General features: G+C 43.3%; 1 protein-coding gene across 6 annotated transcripts; it reads right to left on the reverse strand.

Moving 5' to 3' along the window:
* Positions 1–766: 766 nt before the first annotated feature.
* On the reverse strand, positions 767–26,747 carry SALL1 (spalt like transcription factor 1). 6 transcript variants are annotated; one of them, XM_061593831.1, is made up of 4 exons: positions 26,608–26,747; positions 25,090–25,182; positions 9,917–13,338; positions 768–6,422 (listed from the first exon to the last, which is right to left on the reverse strand). In XM_061593831.1, the coding sequence occupies exons 2-4, from the start codon at positions 25,163–25,165 to the stop codon at positions 5,970–5,972; spliced, it is 3,951 nt and encodes a 1,316-aa protein (XP_061449815.1). In that variant the 5' UTR covers positions 25,166–25,182; positions 26,608–26,747; the 3' UTR covers positions 768–5,969. The 6 variants fall into 6 exon arrangements, with proteins under 6 accessions (XP_061449818.1, XP_061449819.1, XP_061449815.1 ...); XM_061593830.1 differs by lacking the exon at positions 26,608–26,747 and adding an exon at positions 26,405–26,573; XM_061593832.1 differs by lacking the exon at positions 26,608–26,747 and adding an exon at positions 25,353–25,409.

Here is a 26,747-nt window from a genome sequence, read left to right on the forward strand (position 1 = left end):
GATAAAACCCCTGATACAACACAGAGTAGACCCATTGAAATGAATGAACGTAAGTTTAATCAGGCCCATTATTTCAAGGTCTACTCTGCATACAACTTGCATGGAATACCACCCTATGCTTTGAAAGTGTTGAAGGTTACTTTGAGCTGCTGATGGTCAAAAAGTAGGGTATAGATGTAATGAATCAATTAGCATTAAAATTCTGCACACACAGCCCAGGCTATAAACAAAGCATCCACTCTACCCACATGGCCCATTCAGGGTAGAACCATAGTTCAGTGGTACAGTTCATGCTTTGAATGCAAGAGGTCCCAGATTCAATCCATAGTATCCTCAAAAGGAGGCGATGGAAAGACCTCTGCCCAAGAGCTTGACAAACCACTACCAGTCAGGACCAAACTGTATATCAGCCTGAAGGGCACGTTCCCTTTTGAGCACCCTTCTGAGAGCCAAAACAAAAATGGGTGGAGGAAACATAAATTTTTCCTTTGTACAGTAGGCTAGTGTCTAGGGTAGGGATGGGTGAAAAATTAAATTCCATTCGCATTTCAAGCTTGATCTATGAAACTGGCACTTTCCAAAACAATATGAGAACCAAAACACAGCCTTCCTTCGAAATTCACTCTTATTCGAATTTTGTAGTGTTGTTCTTCAAACAAAGACTGTTTACAAAAATGCATATATAAAATGAATATAAAACTGAATATATTATCGCAAACATACAAAAATGCATTATATTAGGAGAAATTGCTTCCAAAAACGTGTACACTAGTCAAGACTGCATACAAAATTGTGTTTAACAGGAGAAACGCACGCTAAAATGCTGACAAATTTCCATGAAGACTTTTTTTTAAAAAAGTAAAGAAACACAAATTACTGCAGAAATCTGGGGAGCTGAATTTAAGATTGGAAAAATGAGAAACTGAGGGACCTGAAATTGATAGGTCTTTCTGTCCCTAGTCTAAGCACGAATGGACATCTCTCTGTTCTCCATCTGGCCAAACAAGAGGCAAGTAGACATTCTAGCCTGGCAAATCCAGCACACCTCTGTGTTGCAAAGCATGGTCAGTGAAGGTTGTGATCTGGAGATAGTTCCGAGGGCCACACAAAGAGGCCTGGAGAGCCACATTGGCCCCTTTTCCCCATTCCCACTATAGATGAAGTTAATAGCATGAATGCAATGGACATGCACATTTTCTGGTTATCCCTTCCCCACTAGAGCTACTCCTTGGATTTCAATGGAAGCCTCCTTAATTGCAAATAGCTTTAGAGGGGAGGGCTTTAGTCAGCTCTGTGGAGGGGGAGAGAAAGGGTTAAACTTCCCCTCCCCGAGGTTGCTCAAGTTTCCCCACAATTGCTATTTACATAACAAAAAAATGATGTGCATATTAATTTGTAACATCATGTCTATCTTGGACCTCACATTCAACAATATAGGCTAGATGGGCCAACAGGTTGACCTGGCATAAGGCATTAGGATACAGGGCTCTGCTGAAAACAGATGGAGAATATGACCCTGAGCCTCTTCCATGATGCAATGTACTTCCCCAGCCCTTCCAACCATATAAGCGTGGCGCAGGAGATGAGGGGAAACACATAGCATGGTGATGCCAAGGCATGGGGGAAAGTTGCAGTCTTTGTTATGGACAACTTGATGCCAATTGCCATTTTGAGTGGCAGCCTTGCATTTATTAAGATCAGCAGATTCACCATCCGAGGCCCGATAGATTCTAATATACCCCCAACCAAGAAGCAAAACTGCATTCTGAAGTTCGCATTATGTGTCTTTTTCACAGCATTTCCCCAAGAAGATGCAATAGTGTTCCCAGGTCCACCTTTGTATGATCCATGGAAAAAAACCAAACTGAGCTCTGCAATAAGCACTTTGAAATCTCAGCATTATCCAATAATTCTCTCCAGTGTCCAACTTCAAAACAACTATCCTAAAAATATTGAATGGCGGCTATGGAGCATAGCTCTTTTTAAAAATCAGAAGTGACATTAGTATACACGACTAGCTTAAAGATGATGCACATTTAGATTTCCACATGAAAAATGTGATGTTACTAGCTTGCTCTTTTTTCCCCTACTAGCCAGAAAGGCTAGTACCCTGAATTTCCAGGATGTGAAAAGCTCCCTCCTCTGTGCCCAGTGTGGAAACGTAGGATTACTAGCATCTTAGTAAGCTTGAAAAAAGTCTTCAACCAAACAAAAAGAGGGTCCTGCTGGATCTGGCCAAAGGCCTATCAAGTCCAGTTTCTTGCTCACAGTGGCCAATCAGAAGCCTATGGGAAGCCAGCAACTGGCATTCAGAGCCACACTGCACCAATGGAGGTAGAATATAGTCATCATGGCTAGTAGCCACTGATAGACTTATGCTCCATGATGATCCCAATAAAAGTGTAGACTTGAATATTTTCAAGGAACCATTCATCAAGCACAGCTATGAAGAGGAGCAGCAGGGAAAGGGCATAAATGTGTGTATTCTGTAGGTGGGCTAAACATCATTTACAATTGACATATACTCTGTGGAGAACCCCAAACTCCTTTCTGCTCTAGAGAAGCCTTGTAAATGCACCTATTCAAATTACTAGCTCTTACAGTCCCAATTTTGCCAAATTTGGTTATTTGTAGCACTTTGATGACCCAGGAAAAAACACAAACCAATCAACTTTTGGTTTTCAACCTTCATCCAGACGGATGAAAAAAAAATCACACTTCCCCAGCTTGGGGGTATATTTGGACCCCAATGAGATTTTGAATGGAGTCACTTTGTACTTCAGAGACTTTTTTTTTGTCACCACAAGTGTGCTTGATGCTTCCAAAGCACCTTGAGCCAGAAAAAAAAACTTATTCAAAGGTGGTAGACTTTTTCTGAACAGTATAAGTTGGCTCCCTCTGCATGCATATTATTGGACCCCAGTGGGGGGTGTTGTTGTTTTCTGTTTCCAGAAGGAAAACAGTAAGTGGTAAGTGGCTGAAAAGTGGGGACATTGTATGGGTGACAGTGTGTGACAATGTCCTAAAATGACAACCCTGTAAGTCTACTCATGTGTCAATTACATAATGAAAAGTGCACCTGAGGTTCCGAATGTATCCCAGAAGTCAAGACTAATGCTACAAAACTTTCTTAGCTTGTTATCTAAAGGAAATTCTGACTTGCCATCAGAGGACTGAGGAAGCAGCTCTTCACAAACCTCCACTAGAACTGTGTTTCTCAAACTGGGGACCAGGAACTCCTGTTGTGCCTTGGGCTACTTTCAGGAGGGCCTCAGCACTGCAGCCCATTCTCTGGTCTTTTGGATGGGCCAATACCAGCAGTAGCGGTTTCCCATATATGAATCGTACAGGCATGGAGAGGAAGCGGATAGGGTGGGAGTGAGGCATGCTAACCTGGAGGAGAGAAAAGAGAGAAGAAAAGGAAGGAAATGGAATGGACAGCCAACTGAGTGCGAGGGGAAAACTGGAAAGAAGTAGAAAGAGGGAGACGTAAGGGAGGAATGGACTGAGGGAAAAGGAAAAACAAGTGTGGTGTAGTGGTTAGACTGTCGGATTAAGATCTGAGCACAGGATTCAAACCCTACTTGGCCATGAAACTCACTTGGTGACTTTGGGCCAATCATTGCCTCTCAGCCCTAGCCTTCCTACCTCACAGGGTTGTTGCAAGGATGAAATTGGGAGGGGGAGAACCATGTTTAATAGGCCATATTGAGCTCCTTGGAAGAAAGGTGGGATACACATATAATAATTTTTAAAGAAAAATTCCAGAGAGGGATTAGAGTTCAATAGAAAATGATGCCTCCAATTGCCAGCTGATCATACCCAACTCTGACCCCATTCACTGCCATTTGATAACTGGCTCTGCCCCCTGCAGAGTGGTAGGTTTCAGTCCTCTCCAGGCCTCTCACATAGACCCCAGGGATAATTTGAGAACACCTGCTCTAGATCACTTGCTTTCACCTAATCAGACCCAGGATCCTTCTTTAATCGCAACCTTCCATCAAGCAATCTAGTTTTAAATTATTTCCTACATCTGTCCCATCTTTCTTCTTTTCTCTCTGTGACAACCACATTGGCAAATGCTCTCCTGTCTTCCTCTAAAACAAGCGCCGCATTCCCACTACACATTAAAAGCACTACAACACTATTTTAAACAATCACAGCTTCCACCAAAGAAACTTGGGAACTGGAGAGTTTTTTTTAAAGAGTTCTGAGAGTTGTAAGGAGACCCCCTACTCTCCCTCATACAGGTACAATTTCCAGAATGGTTTAACAGTTAATCCCTCTTCCCAGGGAACCCTGGGAATCATAGTTATGTGAGGGGAAAAGGGGTCTTCTAACAAACCTCAGCACCCTTCGCAAACTACTGCTTCCAGGATTCTTTGGCAGAATATCAACATCTGGCATTCCATCCCTGTTTTAAAGAGAGAATCAAAAAGAAAAATGCAGTGGTGCCGCTAATATGACCGGCTTAAATATAACCTACTTGTGGAAGACCAATGCACTGCAGCAGCCTTCCTCAACCTGATGCTTGCACTACAACTCCCCTCATCTCTGACCATAGACCATACTGACTGGGACTGCTGGGAGTTGTAGTCCAAAACATCTGGAGGGCACCATGTTAGGGGAAGGTTGCTTTGCAGTATACTTGTGTATACACCCCTATGTATACTCATATACCCCATTCCTCATCTTTCTCATGGGAATGTACTACCCAAAGGTCACATCCAGAGCCATTCTAGGAGGAAACCCTCCTTTTTTAAAAACACACAGAGAAAACATTCCAACTTTTATCGGTTGAAAAGAAATGTATTTGTTTACTCTCGTAAAATTACAGTATCTCTGCTGTTAGTATTAAACGTTAAAAGAAACGGGACCTATTTCCTTTGTTATCCAAGAAAGTGCATGTAATAGTCCAAAGTATCCCCCCTGCCCCAATACCAAATGCAAAATAAACAAACACTGTACTTATTATCTTGGTCAAGAAGTTGGGTTTGAGCTCATTGGGAACATATGTACATTTTAATGAACTCGAGATTTCTCATTGTATATACAAGGAGCATCTAAATGTGTCCATGGAAGGTTGCTCAAGATGCTTATTTTAAATAGCAGCACAAAGTCCAGGACTCCCCCACCCTTTCTCTAGAGTGAATATACCTACAAGGCAAAAGTTTTCAAACTACCAAAAACAACATTTTTTCAGGCCTCCTCTAATCATCTGCTTGCTTATTTACTGTACAGAAACTTATTAACATCTAAGACAACTCCAGTAAAAAACCAAAACAAAACCCCAACGCAATACAAAGGACAATTCCAAAAGGTGGGGAAAGAAAGTTAAGTCTTGCCCCCCCACCCCAAAAAAAGTTGTTTCAACTTTAGAATAAAAACAATTAAAATAAAATAACAACCAAGCTCGTCGTGAAGGATGCATATGATTCAATTTTATATGGTCCATTTTTCAATCCTCTGCGCAAATCTGTTTGGAGAATTAAACAACGTGTTTGCTGATAAATCTTTTCCCCATCGGGATCAACGTGTACACATATACAGACTTTTTGTTATGAGAGAGAGTGGGGCAGGGGTGAGAATGTATTATGGAGGCATTGCACCACCCCCAAAAGTTCATGTTAAACTGGATATAGAAAATAAGTTAAAATGCCAGAATGAGACCACCTAGATGAACAGACTTGTGTTGCTATAAATGTTACAGCACTCTAGTCAATTAGTATTTAGTTCAAAATACAGAAGACCAAAGTTAACGCTTGCATGTGTTTGCAAAGCAAAAAAAAAGGTTATATCACTAATAAATAAGCTGTTTTTAGGACTCTATAGATGTCAAACAGGGTACAAAAGAATGTCTTTTTAATGGTGCTGTTTTGTTGATTTGCACCCCCCACCCCCGAAAACTAAAAACAAAAACCACACAACCTTAGGTTGCAATATCTGCAGAAACGTTCGTAACACGTGTCCTAATTTGTTACAATCTCTTTGCCGTCTTCCACAAAACGCGTGAAACGGAAATTAGTCCCATTCTCGCTGCTTGCCATTTTCTCCAGACCAGCTAGAGGCGCGTTAGGTTCTGAGTTCTGGAGCTTCTCCAAGCTGCCCGTCAAGGCCCCAATTGGGGAGCTGCTGCCGTTGCCCAGGCTTCCAGGAACTGGAGGGATGCCACCATTTTGAATGACCGAGATCTCATTTGTCTTCATTGCCAAGCCATTGGAGAGGGCAGCTGCGTACTGATTCCAGAAGCTTGACGGGTCTCCATTTCCTGACCTCATGGCCAAATCTTTTGGAAACATGTCTGGAAATTTTACAGGATTGCTTCCGAGAAAAGTCATGGGGCCATCCACAGAAAGCCGTCTGCCTCGCCGGGCAGGTGTGCTGTTCCACATATGAGTTCCCATGTGAACCTGAAAGAGACACTGGTTAGCAGTGGCATTTATTATTGTAATGTTGGTCAAGCAAATACTTTCAAGCACTGCTGTTCTTCATTGGCTGTTCTTGCTCTCTACAGCAGGGCTGGGGAGGCTTTTTCAGTTCAAGGGCCACATTTCCTTCTGGGCAACCTTCCAGGGGCCACATGCCAGTGATGGGCAGGGCCAGAGGCAAAAGTGGGTGGAGCAAGAGTAGGCTAGCTTCCACACATGCTCATGTACCCCACTCTATCCTCCATCCAGGCAAGCAAGAACCATTATTAGATATCCAAGATACATCCCCATCAGGCAAAAACACTCAAGCAGTGTGTAAAGCTAGGCTAGTGAGATATATGGCCTGAGGAGAGAGGACATGGCTGAGGAGGAGGGGGTGGCCTGGGGAAAGTCCCAAGGGCCAGACAGAAATGCTTGGATTGGGGTGTGTACTTGGTCTCAAATAGAAATTTGCCACTCCTGATCAACAGCAGCCTGTAGGGTGTATATGGCCTCTCATTTTTTGCCCAGGCCCTGATAATCCCAGAGTTTGCTTGAGGACACACAATGCAGTTGCTTTCCTGAGTCTGGTTGGTGTCTGGATGGGAGGCCACATATTCCCTCCATACAAACTGCTCTTGAGCTCCATGACTAGCTAAAGGTGGGGTGCAAATATAAGAAAAACACACACCAAGTTGTTTTTTTTCAAGGAAGGTCAAAACAGCTTGCCCAGGAGGGGGACAATATTTGAAAAGCTGTACAAAAATAGAGCTAGCCCATGCCTTTAATGAGACGCTGTTCACTGGCAGTTTGCCTGTAACAAAAACATTTATGCACATCTTGGTATGGCACACTAGGGCAGGGTTCTGAAACCAGGACCGAGGGTCAGGATCTCTACTTGATCGCCCCAGAGTGCAGGACACTAAATAACAGGTTCAATTTACAGGAAAGCCAGATTTTGGCTAAACATCAGGGAAAAACAAGAGGCAGCTGAACAGCCACCTGTCGAGGATGCGTTAACATGGATTCCTACACTGAGCAGGGGGCTGGACTTAATGGCCTTATAGGCCCCTTCCAACTCTGCTCTTCTATTATTCTATGACCACCCAATTTATTGTGGAGCTTGACCACTTTGAAGGGAATTACTTTTTGCAGCAATATACACTCCTATTACTCAGACCACCATCTGGTTAACAATGTACCCCCCATCACCACCTCCACAAACACAGAACTTGGCAGTTCTTATTCTCGAAGACCATGCAGAGCTTGGAAAAGTTACTTTTTTGAACTACAACGCCCATCAGTCCAATCCAGTGGCCATGCTGGCTGGGGCTGATGGGAGTTGTAGTTCAAAAAAGTAACTTTTCCAAGCTCTGATGCTAAAGGCTGAAGTGATAAGATTCCCCTTTCAAATAATTAACAACCACTAAGAGCTCATGCGGTCCAACAAACAGCCTACATTCCTCCTGCCAACAATATATAACTTTCAACCCTTCATTTTTTACTAAATGCATTTAGTTTAGTGTGGCCATGCATGATTCCATCAACAGTGAAGATCTGCTTGGAGGCTTACATTTTCACCACCCACTTCCATTGCAGTATCAGTTATTTTATTAGATGCCCCTTTCCCCTACAAATGTCCATTTGAACAGGCTGAAAAAATCCTCCACTAATTGCTCATTGGAGGACTTCATACGCCCAAGGTGGATACCTGAAAGAAGTTAATTCATCGTATATCACCTCTGCAAAAATCTCTAGAAGAATACTCTGTCAATGGGGGAGGGGACATGGAAGGAAATAGACATTTGAAAGTGCTTCCCTGGTGTTTTACAAATTAAGTGCATTTGTTTTTTCAACACGTGCCAGTATGAAAGGTTTGCTAGATAAGCAAATAAAACTAGAGTCTCGCTCATTGTTAGAGCTCTGTGCTGCACAGTTTTAACATTATGAAAAAGTTACTTAATAGTAACAAGAGGATTCCCTTAATATGCTGTGGATATATATGAAGTATACTTCATCAGTGCCTTTAATTGGAAAGTCTATAGATTTCTGCAGTCAGAATTTTTTTTTCTGAAAACACAAAAGAGTGATTAGATTAACACAGATGTATGAAAATATGCTTCTAGTTGTTATGCATGGTGGAACTGGCCAGGAATTGAGGACATTCCTGTGTATGGTCTGAAGGCGAACGATGCTACCGTCTTGCTAGAGCTAAGCAGGTCTTTGTCAGTGCCTGGATGGGTAATCACATGCACTTTCTGGAAATCACATGCACGCCACCATGGGTTACACAGGAGAAGAAAGGTGAGATATAAACATAAGAAAACAAACAAACAGATCTGACAAGTAAGGAAGATTCAGAGATTAATTGGGTAGAATACTGTTGTACACTGCCTTGGGAGGATTTTGTCCAGAAAGGCAGGCTATAAGTAATTAAAAATAAATAAAGAGAATATCCAAAGCAGCAGATACATAGAGGAATTAAGGATATTGAGATGAGAAAGCCTGATCTTTTCTGACTGATGGGAGCAATACCCAGACTGCCTCTCAAGCCTGGACCTTCAGCACAAGTTTTAAGCCTCCTACCTCTTCCCTTCTACCTTTTCCAAAAATCAAAGTTGAAGGTCCTAAGAAAAGCAAATAAATCCTGCTCTGTATAAATAGATGGTGTAACACATGGTGTGATCACACACCAGCCTCAGAATGCTTTGGCCTTACAATCCCTCCCTAAAACAGAACCTCCTGCTCTTTTTATATTTGTGATTAAGTGTCAGTAGTAAGACGGCAGGGCCCAATCACTTTATGCATCAAATACATTTGCAGAGTACACTGCAGTGTTTCACATTACAAAACCATAAAGCATGGAAGTGGCACCCCTATGAACACATGCCATTAAATGTCAATTGGGCCAGGGTTTCTAGACGTGTGGACATGGGTGTATTCACACTTTACATGGGAACATCAGTGTACATGAGGGAATCATGTTTGCCATGTAAGAAGTGTGAAGCTCCCCCAAATACTGCAGATAACACACAAGATACACACAACAAAATGCAAGTGCCTGGCTTGCACATCATGCTAAACCATGGTTTATTAAAGTACAGTTTATTAAACCATGGTTTAGCATGCTGTGTGAACCCTGCACTGCACCTTAACTATGACTTGTTTACTGCCAACAAACCATGCTCCAAATCCATGGCTTGTAGTTGAATTACAAACCTTGGGCTTGTTTTAAGGATGGCTTGGCATTAAATGTTAACCCAGCACCCTTCCTAAACTATGGTTTGTTTGACCACTCCATCGCAGACGCTTGCCAAACTACAGAGGTGTGAGGCAAGAAAAGATGGAAAACAACAAGCCATGGTTTGCTTTAGTCATCTATTATGGGAAAACTCATGGTTTGGCTTAATGTTATATTAAAACCAGACCCAAATATAGCCTGTTTGTCAATTCCAATTTGGCACCAAAAGCAAAACAAAGCATTAAGAGGTGTGTGTGTGGGGAAGTACCTTAAGGTTGCCTTTTGTTGTGAAAGCTCTTCCACATATAGTGCAGGCAAAAGGCTTCTCTCCTGTGTGAGTCCTTTCATGGATCTGCAAAGCACTGGAGGATGAGAAGGTTTTTCCACATGTATTGCAGTAGTGCTGCTTCGGCGTTCTTCTGGGCAGAGCCGGGAGCAAGACAGGTGACGTAGCCGAAGGTGGCAAATGCCCTGAAGGAACTAGGCTGGGAGACATCTCTTTGCTGTCCTGAGGAGCACTGTGTACAAAACCGTTGACCTCCGTTTTTATGAGAGACGAGAGCGAGTTAGCAGGCAGCACCGATAAAGAGTTCTGATTGGGGCCAAGGGTTGGATTGGGTTCAAAGAGCTGTGATGGTAGATCTCGCATTTGATGTGTCAACATATGCTGCTTCAAATTACCCTTTGTGGAAAAGCCACGATTGCAAACTGTGCAAATAAATGGTCTCTCTTTGGTATGACTTCTGTAATGAATGTCCAAGGCACTCTGACATGCAAACGTTTTGCCACAAATGTCGCATGCCGTGTTTTTAAGCTTGCCTCTGTCTCGAAAAGGAAACAGCATGCTCAATGACTCTTCCTTAATCATTTTCTCGGGGTTGCCTGACGTCAAGTCCAAAGCACCACCATTTGCAAGGGCTGGAGGCCAACCGTTGGCAAAATCGCTTGATAAAGTTTTTGGTGGTTTCTCTTCAACACATGGTGACTTGTGGTACTCAGTCGTGCTGTTAGATGGGGACAAGGCCTGCATGGAAGAGGTAGACTCAGAAATAGCAGGACTCCCAGAACTTTGGCTTTCCATATCGCCACCAACCGATGACGAATCATTCGTCCTGACGTCCCCTTCCACTGACCCATTCTCGACAGATTTTAAGCTTGCTTGAAGCTGCTCAGCAAGCCCCGCATTGATCATCTTCATCTGATTTTCTAAAGCAGCAATACTTGAAATTTCCAGTGGCAATGGGGATGATGATAAACTATCTTGAGATGCATCAACGGATTTAGGTGTATCTGGCACACTGCTGTCAGGACAGTCTTCCATGTTCTCATCCGAAAAGTTATCCAGATCATCAAAGTTCTTCTCATCAAAAGACCCCGTATCGGATTCCATCGACTCAGGATAGTTTTCCGTCACGGGTGTGTTAGGTATCTGCCCACCCATGTGCATCCTGATGTGCTGCTGCAGCACAACAGCATTGGTGAACTTTTTCTGGCAAATTGGGCAGGAGTGTTGCACTCTCAGAGGGGGCATGGCACGGTGAACGCTGTAATGGGTCTTGAGATTTCCCTTTGTCGTGAAGGCGCGGCCACAGATTTTGCATTTAAATGGCCTTTCACCAGTATGTGTGCGGTAGTGCATTTTCAAAGCACTCTGGCAACTAAGAACTCGGTGGCAAATGATACACTCATTGGGATCAGTTGCCTTTTTGTCGATATTTTCCACTAGTTGCTGCAGCTTTGAGGTCTCGGAGGCTGGTGTAGCATCCAGAAGCCCCCCAAATGGAAACTTGGCTTTAAATTGCTCTGACATGAGAGGCATTAGTGGATTGGTGAAGGTGACCACATTGTTGGAACCTGAATCTGCTGCAGGTGAGGTTACAGAATTGTTAAGACTAGTGGAGGCAGCAAGCATCTGGATGCTTTCCTCTGGTTTGTCATTGGAGGACAGCAAGGGACCCACCTCCCCTTCAACTAAATGCCCATTTGAATTCTTCCCAGCAGGATCAATGGAACCAGAGTCACTTTTCACAGAACACGGGGGACTAGATGAAGGGCGAGTGATGGGAATAGGCTGAGGCTCCTCTGTTTTGATAAAAGGGGTCAAGCTTGGAATTGTGGGTGGAAGCGGTAGGCCAACTGATGTCGTCAAAGTTGATAACACTGGCTTGCTGTCCAGCCAGCTCGTTACAGGCTTCTCAGGTGGTATCGACATTCCATATGGGATACCTGTACTTGTGGGAATGTTATCCAAATGCTCTGGCACTGGATAAGGGTTCATTTGAATGTGAGGGTATTTTTCTTTATGACGCTGAAAGTGGACTTTTAAGTTCCCCTTGGTGGAAAACCGGTTTCCACAGATGTTGCACTTAAACGGCCTCTCCCCAGTGTGAGAACGCAAATGGATCTGCAAGGCACTGTCGCTCCCAAACACTTTCGCACAGAACCTGCATTTATGCTTGAAGAACGCTTCGTCGGAAGTACTTTTTGCTTCAAAGGTGGCCAGGTTGGGAGGCTTACTTTTCCTTTGCTGGGCCAGAGCAGCCAATGAGTTTAAATCCTCTGCAGTAGTTCCAAGACTCGACAAAGGACCGGGGAACACAGAGTTGCTTGGGGTGGGCTGAGGTAGAAGAGGATTTGATACAGGGCTTAACAAACTGCTTATTGCAAAAGCTGGCGAGGATGACATGGTCACTGGCGGATTGCCAAGCTGTGGGCCACCAGCATTTGTAGCCACTTTGTCAGAGGATGGTGTTGCAATTGCTGCTGCAGATAGGTTCATATTTGGAGATGAGCAGCTACTGGATGGAATCATAGGGTTGCCAGGGTTGCTCTGAGGTAGCTGTACAGGGGGTGGTTGCTTCACACCACTGATGCTGGCAGACTGGCTAGCTAGGCTCTGTGCCAACCCAGCCGCCGCAGCCAGCTGCTGGGATAAATGGGAACTTAACGTGGACAAGGGGTTGGCAGATGTTCTTAATGTACTCTGGGAGGGGCTAGGAGATGTTGGCAGGTCCACATTCTGGGAAGCCAGTAATAATATTTGGTGACGAATTTGTTCAATCAGTTGCAACTGGTGGATCTGTTGCTGCTGCAAAGCTAGCAATTGCTCCATGAGGGCCGGGACGGCCAGCTTGCTAGCAGAGGTGCCATTGCACCGTGCCTCCTGCGAGAACTGAGCGACTGCCACTTTCGTGCTCTGAAGGTTTTCAATGATGACGTTGCTGTTGATCATCGAAAAGTTGCCTAGCGTTGACAGATCCCCTATTTGAGGTAGAGAGGTTGTTATAGCTGAGGTACCCATTGTGGAGCAGTTACTGCTTGCAATACTATCACTGACATTCTGGGAACTACCGCCAATGCCCTTACTAATGCCAGAAGCCTCCGCATCCATGGATTCTGCCTTGTCAAGTTTGTTGTTGTGCTCAGAAAGGTTGCTGCGGTCTACTTGATCCATATTGTTAACTGTGTCATTCCTCTGTTCGTCAGGATTATCAGTAGGGGAGCTAGGAGGGAAGGCTTCAGGAGGAGATACAGGATTTTCATTCACAATTAAAACTAATTGATTTTTACTACAGTTCTTCTTGTGTTGCAGGAGATCCGATAGTTCAAAGAACTCGGCACAACATCTGCCACAGACGTGGGCATCCTTCGTCTTGATGGTTCGATTTGTTTGACCCTTCTGCGTGTCTCCTAAAACATCAAGGAAAGGGGAGGGGGAGGAAGAAAACAGCAAGATTAGCAATTGTGCAGAAACACAAAGCTGATCTTTAAGACAGGAACAGAAAATGTTAAGATTCACTAGAGTGTATCTATTTCACAAAGGCTTTGCGCTTAGAACAGCTCTTCAACCACCCCTCCATTCTTCTAGTCTTCACATGTAACCACAAGGCAGTCCTTTCTCTTTTTTCCCCCTAGTACCTGTCCCAGGTAAACAAGTAACTGTCCCTATTTGGGAAGAACTTTTTAAAAAATGTTGGTGTGCATCCACATGGTTTAAAGCAGGAGTAGGCAACATGGTGCCTTCTGAATGTTTTGGATTACAACTCATGTCATCCCCAGCCATCATAGGTAATGGCCAGAGATGATGGGAGTTGTAGTCTGTCTGGAGGGCACTGGGGCTAAAATCTCATGCCCCCTTCTAGATGAACTCCAGAAACTAAATTTCTAGGTGACAGAAGGGGGCAAAAAGTGTGATTTGACTCCAGTGCACATGAATGCAGACAAGACCAAGAGTAAAACAGAGCAGAGAGTGTTCCATTTCACATGCTGCAGCTGATTAGCTTCGTACTGAACTATTCAGCATAACATATTGTAAGATAATTACCTTTTGTTCAATTGTTAACGAAAGGAACAAACACTTTCTTTGCTATTACAGGAGCTACATTAGAGTAAAGGAACACAGTACAGTGGGTAGAGAATGGCTTTAACTGCATCTGGGAAGGAAGGGGGTGCAGGCAATAAGAACTAGTTAGAGTGTACACAGTATGTGCAAATTTTCATTTTGGGATTGTGCATTCCCTTCCCTAGTCTACAAATATCACTTCTTAGCAACAGCACAGGGCTTCATGCATCCGAGAGGAAACCCTGAAGGCCCTACAATGCATTTCTTCTCCCTCCAAGACATTTTAGTGAAATCTGGTGCTTTATCCCAATCCTCCGTGGCGCAGAGTGGTAAGCGGCGGTAACGCAGCCGAAGCTCTGCTCACGGCTGGAGTTCGATTCCAACGGAAGGAGGAAGTCGAATCTCCAGTAAAAGGGGTCGAGGTCCACTCAGCCTTCCATCCATCTGTGGTCGGTAAAATGAGTACCTGGCATACGCTGGGGGGTAAAGAAAGACCGGGGAACTGGCCAAACCACCCCATATATACAGTCTGCCTAGTAAACATCGCAAGACATCACCCTAAGAGTCAGAAACGACTCGCACTATAAGTACGGGGACACCTTTACTTTATCCCAATCTTGCCACAGCCCTGCAACTCAGCTACACCAAAAACAGACCAAGATTGGCAAGATACGTGAAAAGATCAATACTGCGACTTCACACAGGTTGCCCATGACTTATTTTTAACACTATACAAAGGGAGTTTTTTTTATTGCTACCTGTGTCTCAGATGATCATTTCCTCCAATAATCCATCAAAACATAAAAATAGTATGCACCAAAGACACTGGGGCATAATGAAATTCCATAGCAAGGTATTGATTTCCAATGTTTCATACTGCTTATTGCCTAGTTGTCCACAGAGTGGCAAATCAAGCATTTGAAGGTCTCATTATACTCTCAAGCTCCCCGTCAACCTTGTTCATCCTCAACCGATACAAAGATACCAGTGACAGTCACCCCGTCACTAAACTAATTTGTAGTCATTCAAGGTCCCAATCAGTTGCTGACAAGAAAGAATGGGGGAGGGGGAAACACATATCACCCAAGCTTCAGGTTGACATGAAAAACAAACAAACAAACCAGCTTTTGAGTTTCTGCATAACACCAAGCTAATGCCTGATCCCTCACCAGAAGATTGGTTTTCCCTTCCAAAGTTCACTCCACTGCATTTAAAGGCTTTGCTGAGCAGAAACTGAATCGGGGAGAAATCCCTTGTCAAAGAATAATATTCATATTTTTACAAACAACCATTTGTCGTCTAATCCTGCTTATGATGCCTGCTTGAAGATTGCAGAGTCTTTCAACTCTGCTGTAGCTCAACAAACCCCTATGTTATCCTCAACACATTCTGAGTGTTGCTAGTGAAATGTTTTATCCAACACTGGCAAAACCAAGCACGGTTTCCTCATTTACTCCAAAGTAAGCCCCACTGATTTCAATGAGACTGCTTTACAAGAATTGCTAGAAATTGTAAGCTTTCCAAATGATGTGATGTTCCTGATCAGCAGGGACTAACTTCCAACTAAATGAGCTTAGGATCAGGATGTTAAGTTGCCTTTATCTAACCTTGGTCCTACCAGTGTAAATCTCTGGGTACCCCATTGAGAGTATACCAGATCCCCCAATGCCATGTAGTCATTGTAGTTTTACAACCATGAAGATTAGATCAGAGTATGACCTCATATCTATAAAAGCAGCATTAAAACTTTACATTTCTGGGAAAGAGGGGGGGGGAACCATCAAAAGGGGTGGAGGGAGGAGGAGAAGAGAAGAAGATGAGCTGTTAAGAGAAAATGTTTCTATACAATAAGAAATCAATCTGGGTTGTTAAGGTTGATAACCCTGTGCAATCTCCCTTGTCTGAGTGCATATCAAAACTATTTGCTTTTAACTGTTGTCAATGGTTTAACAGATAACACGGAACCTTTCATTAGAAGAACCCCTTTCATTTCATGTTTGTTATCACTGGTTGCTCCCTTTTCTTATCACTAAGATCCATTTGTAAATTAAATGTTACAAAAAAAAGGGGGGAGGGAGAGAAAAAGAAGCCCCCTCTGACTTCAAACTAGCTGATCTTATTCAAAAGGAAGGATGGCTCCCTATCGTTTTTCTCAGCATGAGGAGACAAAATTCGGTTGTACAGATTGTGTGTGGTCAATTTAGAAAGCCTGGGGAGGGGGGGGAAGCCCATTTAATTCAAGGATTACCTCCCTGCCTGTTTTGCCGCAACACTAAAATCAGATAATAGGTAGTTTCCATGACTTCCAAATTAAATCTCAGAAGAAAATGAACATTAAAAGTTGCCGGGGGGGGGGGAGAGAGATATTTGCTTTTACAAGTTAAAACCAATCCAAGTTTACACAACCGCTGGACCCACCAAGGGGAAAAAGACCTTCAATTTTCTGAAACATTTATGCAGAACAATGTGATGAAGTCCCTTCTAGAGGTATACATACTAGGTAACATCTGTGCCATATGCAGGGTGTATTTAAAACAACAACAACAAAGGTGCCCCTCTCCAACAGTTTTAACTGGAATAGAAAATTGCTGCTATGTTGCCAGACAGAAAAGAGAAGTTAGGAATCCATTTTAAAATAATAATATTTGATCGTCCAGCCTCTTGTCACATTCTAAGATACAAGGCTGCAATTTTAGCACTGTGGTTCATGAACATAAAACAGGTAAGGCAAAATATTAAAAGCAAACCATTTGCATACACTGCTATAGTTATTTCATTGTTTAATGCAGGATAATATATATAGATATAACAAACAGTCCATTTAGAGTATTGTATTTTGGCAAGTGATTTCAAATGAGGCATCCATTTTAGATGCTTATTTTAAAACCAGGGAATCCAGCTCTGAATATAGCCCAACAGAAAATGTTATTCCTTTCTCTCTTCACATTTCCATATGTAATGGTGATGTTTCCATCTACTTTTACAGCCAATTATGGAGGAACAAAAGCTATTCTGTTTGTTCACACATTTTCAACAAAATGCATTAAAACTATTATGTCAGCATGTTCTATCAAGCTCCGCATTCAGTTGAAAATACTTCTCAACCAGATCACATTTATCAAAACATAAAGCCCACTTTAAAACATGGTTTTGCTTGGTCAGCTGTGCTTAGACAAATAATGACAGATTCAAAACTAAATAACTTGCAAGTTGGAGGGGGAGAGGAATCAGAAAACTGACTGAAGTGTACACATGACAATGGAATTGCTTCAAATTTTTAGCACGCCTGTACTAAAAATTAAAACCTGTTCCAATTCCTTCTTTTCACCCTTACCATAGACCATTCTAATCCTGATTTACAAAGGCCTGTTATTTATTTACCTGCCTGCTGCTTTTCTGCACTCAAAATGCAACACATGCCACTATGTCATGTTACAGGACTCACTATTCTTTCTATACCTTTATGTTGCAATGCTCAGCACGACATATTCATGTTACAGAAGTTAAGAAACCCATCAATATATTTTTTTAAAGAAATATCATGCTATGTTTACAAGGGCCAATTACAAGCAAAAAGATGAGCTTTTCTTGCAAAAACTGACATACATTAAGGAAACTTATTTTCCCCCCAATGTTAAGACCCAGTGACTTTTTTCCTTGCCATATTTGAGATGTGCACGTTAAACATTCTAAAAGCTACGTTACCATTATCCCCTCTTGTTCCACTGTTTGGAATACACAGGGGAAAATGTTCACATGCTACTCAGCAATAAGGTAAAGTTACAAATGCTTATCAGACTCATTAAAGTTTAGAAATTTCAGAACAATGCAGCACATTACAGTTTAAAACAGCCTCAACTATGTTTAAACCACATATTTTTTTAAAAAAAACAGAACCCTTAAGATACTGTTTCCTTAATAGTTTTTAAATCATAGTAATTGGCAACATGATGAATCCAAGCAATTGCATCTATCATACAAAAGATGAGATCTTGCTGTCGTATCTTTTCTTATAGTGACAATATATCTGAAGTCAGCGCTTTGTAAATAGAAATTTCAAGGACATGTATTTAGAATGAGAATATTTTTAATATTATTTTAAAGAAGAGAAGGTTATTATTTCTCTACAAAAATCGACCAAGAGAGGCTTACATTCCAAGGCCTACACTGGCAAATCAATTGTTGGATCTCCAATCCATGGGTTCCTTTAAGAAATTATAAGAATTCTGTTGCTAATCATGCCAACTCTATTGCTCTATCCAAAGAGAGATTTTGAACTGCTTTGAGGCATGGGCCCTAGAACAAGAATGCAAAGATTGAATATACTTCCACAAATCTGATAACACAGGCAATTCTTTGCTGTTCTTGCCTATCTTCAAAGCAAAGAGACTACACAAGGCCTTTCAGGTTTCTGAATAATATTCTTTGGAGTGCATTTCTGACATTCACAGAAAAACTTCCCATTGCGATTTCCATTACAAGCAGAAATGTTATAGATATGCAAACTTAGGCCAAACATTTTCTGTCTCTCATAGGCATATACACAATTTAACAATGAACTTTTAAAAATCCCAGCTCCATTCATATTCAAACACTGGTTGAAAACATTTTAGCACTCCTTTGGGCAGACTGGCAGGATATAAATTGAAATAATAATGATAAATCATTTGTTAATAATTATCCATCTCTTCCCAATACAGTTCAGTCTTCTCCCACAACAACTAGCAAACTTTGTATGTACTACTCACATCCTTTTGGAATCTCTCAACTGGAGATCAAATACACTGACAGTACTTTCAAATAACATGATCACTAATTGATTTGTATTAAAAACATTTCTATTTTTTAAAAAGCAAGAGGCAAAGCTCCCTATGTAGTTACTTCAAAAAATAAAAACTCATTTTTCTGGAGGAATCAAAATGAACACTAGGTGGGGTTCCTGTTGCAACAGTTTCTCCCAAAAAGTTGAGAGCAGTTTCATTGTTCCAGGGAGAAACCAAAGGGAGGGGAGGGAGCAATATCTAAAGTTTGGCTGTGCAAACATTGGCAACGGAACAAGAAACCAAATCCTTGTTGTTTGGAGTTGGGGGGGAGCTGTGGCAACTGGTTGTCAATCCCCTCTTTGGGGGGTCTGGGGGGTGACAAGGGAATAAGGGTTAGCAAAAGCAGAAAAGCTGATAAGGTGAAGCTAAAATAAACTACCAGCTTCCTGCTAAGCGCCTGGCAAGACTCTATTTGGGGGTCACCAGCAAGATATTGAACGGCATATTGTGATCTGAACTTTGTCACCTTTGACTGGAAGGAGGCTGGCAAAGGTTAAAACATCCAAACACTTTGGTTTCCCCCAGCGCCAATCGGCCAAACCTACTCAGCTATTTGACCCTGCAAGCAGCCCATTGTATTTGCACAGTCCACTCCACCATCATCTCCCCCGAAAAAAGATTTGAGAGAGGTGTCACCGTTCACCCTTGGAAAAGCTGCAAGAGACATTGGTTGGGGCCTTTACCAGCAGTTATCTGCAACCTTCTTCCCCCCATTGCTCTCGCCCTACTTTTTATCAATTTACTGCAAGCCCCCCCCTTCTCCAGCTGATATATATGTTGTTGTTTTTATCACTGGGGCAAATCCTGACATTTCTACACCTAAGGAAGTCAGCCCTTTCTTGAAAGGGATCTTTTTCAAAGAGAATAGCCAGGAGTTAAATAGAAAAAGAAAATTAAAGCTATCGAAACAGCTGCTTTGGGAGAGGATTGCACAAAAGTTACAGGAGGTTTTCAAGGGCACAAAATATACAGCTGGAACTGGGGCAAGATGTACAATATTTGGAGAATACAAGCCCAGATTCTGAAATTTCACAGTGACTGTATAACTGCAACCGGCGGACACTCAGTCTTTAACACATTTATACATAAGGAAATACTATTCATTTAAGCCAAGATTTATTTCTAAATAAAAGTGTTGAGGGCTGTTAAGAGATTTATTCTTGGCACTTTAGCCTAGGTTAAAGTACAAGAGCTCTTACTCTCAAATATTCTGCTTTGTGAAAATCTAGGTATGCACAAACATCCAAGAACTCCAGATTGGCCTTTTGAAAAGAAATATTCTGATTCTGCCTGTAAGAAGTCGGGGCGGGGGCACCTTTGTTGAACATCCCTGATTTCAAGCTGTTAATTGAAATCATAATTAATTATAGCTTTAGATAATTATGTCAAATGTGTAGATAGTGTAGATTAATATTTCAATATTCATCTCAGTTTGTGCTTCCTATGCCAAAAAGGAGTTGTTAGCACCTTCTATTTTCTGGATTACCCTTCTGTCACAATCTTTGCAATGGACTGAATAACTCTGCTCCAGTTAAGTCCCTATGTTAAGATTAGGCCATTAACCTCTAAAAAGCTGCAAGAAAAAGGACACAGCTCGTTCAAATGTAGCTAGACCTTTAGAGAACCATACATTACAGTGCAATTCCATCCATGTCTACTCAAAAGCAAGCCCAACTGATTTTAATAGGCCTTATTCCCTGGTGAATGGGGATAGGGTTGGAGCCCTAACTTCAAGATGCAACTTTTTAGCTGTTTTCTTTACCAGCAACCAACGACTTGTTGAACACCCTTTATATCTGGAATTGCAGAGGTTTGCTATACTGTTTCCATCAAAGCCAGTCCTAAGTTTGTTGGTGGCACAAATAAAAAGAATAGGAAAAAGTCAAGCTTCTTTTTAATCTTATAGCAGAGCCAAAACATTTAATAGAGAAAAGGTGTCTGTATAAAATTCTCAAGAAAGATGGGTAAGTACTGGGCCAAAGAAGGGCGAGAGCTTCTGAAAAAACACTCAGTTGCAGCCAAGAAATTTCTGAGGTCTGGATTTTAGAACAATTACTAGGAAAAAATATATAAATAAAGACAACCCCCAGTAGGCAGTTATATGGAATTTTATTTGAAAGATATATACTTTCCTAACCAACAATTGTCGCTAGATTAACAGTGAGAAAATACTTTGGTTTCCTCAGCTTTTAATTGCTCTACCTAATCTCAACCTGATAGAAAGTGTGTGTCTGTGCAAGATATGTACAAAAGAGAGGCTGGATGGCTGCATACGGCATCCAAAGGATACCAAAATATAGATCAAATAGTAAGGGAAACTGTTCGTAATGAAGGCTTAGCAGTGTAGCTGTATACCAACATTATTACAACATACTCAATCCTATTAACACTGTTACAAAATGTAGCCTCCAGGCAACTCAGTCAAACATATTGTCCAAGCATGTAAAAGAGAGTCATAACCTTAATCTATTACTGGTAACGAAGGGGAGGGGAAAAGAAGAGGAAAAATTCAGATAGCATTTCTAAGAGTTGGCTGCTATTTTCTAAGAACAATGAACCACCAAAAACATGTGGGGGGAGGGAGGGAGAAAAACTGGTTTGCATTATTTAGTTAATTTAAGTGAGCTAGTGGCCAAAGACAGCTGAACCACAATTGTCTTCATATCACCGTGCTTTGATGCAATCTGATTATTTTAAGCACATCAAGTTCGCAACAGGCATGAGAACTCCTTAAGATGAATTTATTTTCCAGCACTGAAGCTTTTGGAAGAGGTATACAAAAAGTGAATCCAAAGGCTCAGCATAGAGGGGGAAGGAATTAAAGATGCTTTGACTTATCAGAGAGAAGTGGAAAAGAATTTTGGGAGGGAAAGACCCCCCTCCACTGTACAAGGTAAGGAAAAGAAATCTGCTTATACCTCCCCCCATTCCAGACTGAAGACCACAGAGTTCTTCTTGTGAAGAAAGAAAAATAAGAAGAAAGGGGAGCAATCTCAAGTGCGTTACTGAAATTTCAATGTAGGGTTGTAGGCAAAAAATAAATTGTAAAATGCATGTGGTTGTGTGCCTAGGATTTCTAGGAAGTGATTTTAGAGAAAAAACTGAAGGGACATCAGCACATCTCAAGTCTAAAGAAGATGGTTGAGAAGTTCTCTTACAAGAATTCTAACATTTGTCAAGAATTCAGCAAAGTATAGGACACAGTCATCATTCATTTTCTTTAAGCCGACAAAAAAAGTTGTCTTATAATAAAACCACCAAGAGAGAGAGAGAGAGAGAGAGAGAGAGAGAGAGAGAGAGAGAGAGAGTTTATTTATTTCAAGGGAAATAAAAACTTACTTGTGGGTCTGTTGCCTCAATTTGTCCCCAAACCTTTCTAAGCCTCTTCATCAGGAAAGGGGAGGGAAAGGGCAGAGGATGTGGTAGCTTATGGAAATGGGGGGGATACTTAAAAACAAGTGTGAGGCAGTGGCATAACGCTGGCATGAAAAGGACAAACCAAAGAACTTCCATGCCTACCTCACTGGCAATCCTGATCTGGGATTACTTCTGGGCAATGCTGAAAGGTTTGAGGTGGGGTGGGGGGCTTGTCTGTTGACTGCTATCTTTAATGACTAAACTGGGGGTATAAATGGGACCGTGGGAGAGGCACAGTTTCTATTGGTGACTCACTCTATAGAGACTCCTGCATATCACCTCCCAGGCCAAATCCCTTAAAACAGACAGAAATCTGTTCTGGAAACCTGCAGGGTGTTTGTATGTGAGGGGGCAGTAAGAGTTGTTAAAGAGAGATGAAGAGTGAGGACTGTTTTCTTGCAGAAATGAAATCAAAACGAAGTTTGCTCACACACGCACACACAATACACATACACACATACTCACAGCTATGTGATCTGCACCCTTGGGGACTCATTCGGAAGAGACGATTTAAACCCAGCACCATTGCCATCATTATTTGGAGAATTTTAGAATCAGCTCTTATCAGACTGGACCAGTGGCTTTGAAGTATCACCACTGTTGCACATCAGAACAAGAGATGAGTTGCGAAGACTAAATCCCATCAACACTAAATCCCACAATCCCACCAGTTTCTCTCTCTTTTTTTGCACCCTCTCTAAAAAGTCACCGGCCCCCTAAAAAAAGTTTTGATCTGAATTAAACCACCTTCCACTTTGCTATAAAATAGGTATGTCTTACATCGCACACGTGGACATTATATCCACAACACACTTAAGCACAAACTCGCACACATTGAATGTTGTGCATAGAAAGTGAAGAAGAAGAAAAATTAAGTACACACGCACACACGTAGAGAGAGTTGTGATAATCCAGTTCACCCTTCGAGAAGTGCACTGAACTCAAGAAAGATTTATTGCCGAGAAAGCTTCTTTAGGAAAATCGCCATATGTGTGTTTACAGGTCCAAACATCCCATCGCCCCTTCCCCCATCCACCACTTTTGATCCTTACAACCTTTAGAGACTGCTTAGGAGCAGAGGGTCGCTCAGGTACCATGTTATGTCCTATGATTTGCTTCAATTTCGTTGTCCCTCTCCCCTTTCCCTCTGCAAAAGAGGAACTTTCCACCTATCGCTCACGACCCGAGATTATTGTACCCACTCCCTCCCCACAAAATAACAACAATCCAAACAACTCTTCAGCGCTGGTGCTGCTTCTCAAAGTTAACGATGCTCGTCAGTTTCCCTCTCCGCCCGCTGATGAAACTGACAAGCCTAGCGACTGGGACGACTGCTTCTTTGGATTTGGGGCTTTCCACAGCAGCCCCAACTTTCTGCTGCGGATTCACGCACACCCCCGAGCAGTAATAGGCCTCTCCACTTACTTGCCACCGCCACCCAACCTCTCGGTCACACGCCGCGGCCACCCCCTTCCCAGCATCCAACAACTCATCCATCCTCCGGTTTTCACCGCCGCAGGTAGAAGCGAGCCCCAATCGCTCTCTTCCTCCCCGCCACCGTTATCTACACTGCCTTTCACCGCCCCGCGCACTACAAAGCAGGCCGCCAAAAACCAAACGACCGACACCCCCCCTTAAGAAAAAAAGTCCAAGTTTCCCACGATCGCCAAAGTCCCCGGAGCGCAGCGAAGAATCTCACTTGCTCCCCTTCCATATAAACACATACACTTCCTCTTCATAAAGAAATAGCCGAAAGGCAAACCCGACCACAGCTCGGCGACAACAGCAGAAGCCGGCAAACAGGAATAAGAAGAAAGACGGAATAAGAATGAGAGAGAGGACGGCGGACGAGAAGCTGAGAGGGCCAGCCGGGTCCCGCGGATGCCACGCAAAGACAGACAGAAGGCGGAAGCGACAGAAGAAAAGAGTTACCACGCCGGACCCGAAAATCAAAACTGGGGCATCTCTCACTCACCCATCGGGGCCAGCCTGCAGCGGAGGAGGCGTCCCCCCAGTTGGAAAATGTGGGGTTTCGCCGCCACTACCCCTCTCTCAAATTAATGTCGGAGAGAAGAAGAGAAAGGAAAAGTTGGGATCGTCCAGCGCAGCCCTTGTACACAGGACTGCGAGGAAAGCCGAAAAAAAGAGAGAGTCCAAATAAATGGGGAGGGGAAGAGAGAGAAGGAAGATCTTTCAACTAAATATATTTTCTTTTAAGATTCAGGCCAGAAGAGATGCACCCCCTCGCCGCCCTAAAAGAATCAGGGAGGGGGGAGAAAGCACCAGGGTCCTGCGCCTCTTTCCTAAAGGAGGCGGGGGACCCCAGCCAGCTTCCGAGCACCGCGCGAGTGCAGCGTGCGTGTTGTGTGTGCGCGTTAAGGGGAAGGGGGGCGGCGCGGTGAATTGCGAGAGATCCGGTCTCGGCTTGCCAGATCGAAAAAGATCCAGCGAGAGGACGATCCACAAAAGGGCAGCTACAGGGTTAGATGGGGGGGGGGGAGAGAGAGAAAGAGAAGTAAGGAAACCTCGCAGGAATCGAACCATCAGCAAGCACGCCAAAACTCCAGCTGATCAACTTGACTCTTTTTCCAAAGCGTCTCTCTCTCTCTCTCTCTCTCTCTCTCTCTCTCTCTCTCTCTCATTCCTCCTCCGTCTCTAAACCTGAAGGTAAGTTTGTTGCATTTGTTTGTGCGGATCCATTTCTTTAAAAAGGAGGGAGGAAATGTTCTATGCGTCCGAAGTGAGAGAGAGCGAGCGCGCGAGAGAGCGCCGTTTCTTTTTTCTTCCTTTTTTTTAAAGGACCCCCCCTTCAGGAAAAAAAAAACACCCCAACACCACGCAGGTCCAAAAAAAACTCACCATTGCGCTGAGATCTCGAGGCCAGCTCGGGGTCGGATTGGAAGTGCTGCGGCTTCGCCTGTTTCCTCCGCGACATGCTAGCTCAAACATCAGCTGGGGCAGAATAAAAAATTACGAAAAAAAAATCTTCTCAAAATTACGGAAATCGAGCCTGGCCCCCCTCCTTCTCCTCCTGGCTCTTCCCCTCCCTCCCTCCCTCTTCCTCCTCCTCCTCCTCCTCCTCCCGCCTGCCCGATCCTCAGCGCACCGCGCATGTGTCTTACTATAATTGTGATTATCAATAATGCATTGCGATTAATCATACAGGGGGCTCTTTGAAAGGCGATTGGCACAAGGCCAGCGCTATTCAAACGAGCTCGCCTTAATCAATTAGCCGCTGATTTGCTGGAGACCCTTGTCTCTCCGACGCTCCCACCCAATAAGCCGGTCCATGTGGCAAGAGTTCCTCCCGCTCTCTCCCCCGCCCTGCGCTGTCCACCTCCCCAGCCCAACCAGAAAAGCTGTTTGGATACAGTTTTTAACCCTCTTAGCAACCAGCTGGGACTGTAGCACGCCGGTCCCGTTACTATAGGAATGCGCTTCAAAAAGCCCCCCAACTTTCCCTTCCTCTCTCTCTCTCTCATTTGCTGAGGCTGCTTCCTGCTAGACCAGGAGTTTAGCTCCACCCCCTATCTTTTTTGGGGGGGGTATTCTACTTTTTGCCAACTTTTTTTGGGAAAAAATGATGTGTTAGCTCAATCCTATGCAATGAATGTTTACTACAGATATAAGGCCCACTGTTTTCAATGGGGATTAATCCCAGATAAGTATACACAGAATCACAGCCTCTGAAGGGGTGTGTGGAGCTCCTTCACTCTCGAAGATTATCAAGTATCCAGTGCCTATTCGACTTAGGAGCATCTGCGTATTTCCTGAAAACCATGGGGCTTACTTCCGAATAAGGATCGAACTAGGAGTAGGTAAGGACAGGTTAAGGGGCGTGTGTGCAGGGATTGTCTCGCTGTTAGAGCGCTATTGAAGGGGAAAAAACGATTTCGGGATGGTGGTGCAAGTGAGGCTCCACTGGAAGGCTGCAGTCCTATGCAGCACGCGTACTTAGGATCGGGGGTGAGAGGCCGAGACGGGACGATGGCAGAACCGGAAAGAAAGTTAGGAGATGGGCAAACAGATCACGGAAGCACCCCTCCGCTCCTCCTCTTTCCATCCCCCACGCTTGGAAAATAACACCGGTGAAAGAATAGCTGTCATTTTACAGTTTCAGGCTCGGAGAAGTATTTTAGTGCTTAAATAAAAAATTACCGACACCCACTGGTACCTTTGACACATCATCTCAGGTCGCCTCTTCCAGGCCTCTAAGGCCATCCAGTCCAACCCCCTGCTCAATGCAGGAATCCAGATGAAAGATATGCCATCTCTCCTGGCTTCTGAGACCCGCCCCAAAAATGTTCAGTTTCTTGGTTGTTTTTTTTTTAAGTAACTTCGCCCTTGTTCCCTGCCCCCTCCATCCCTTCTCTTCACCTTCCTGCCTCTCCATCCATCACGGAGCCAGAAGGGTGCTGAAAATAGGAAGCTCTTTAAGCCTCGCGCTTTCCCAGGACAATTACGGCAAACTTTTCCGCAACATTGCCTGCCCCGATAAGGCAAAGGGGTAGGGCTTC

Source organism: Rhineura floridana, chromosome 13, assembly GCF_030035675.1.
Source record: "Rhineura floridana isolate rRhiFlo1 chromosome 13, rRhiFlo1.hap2, whole genome shotgun sequence".
In the NCBI taxonomy this organism is placed as follows: domain Eukaryota; kingdom Metazoa; phylum Chordata; class Lepidosauria; order Squamata; family Rhineuridae; genus Rhineura; species Rhineura floridana.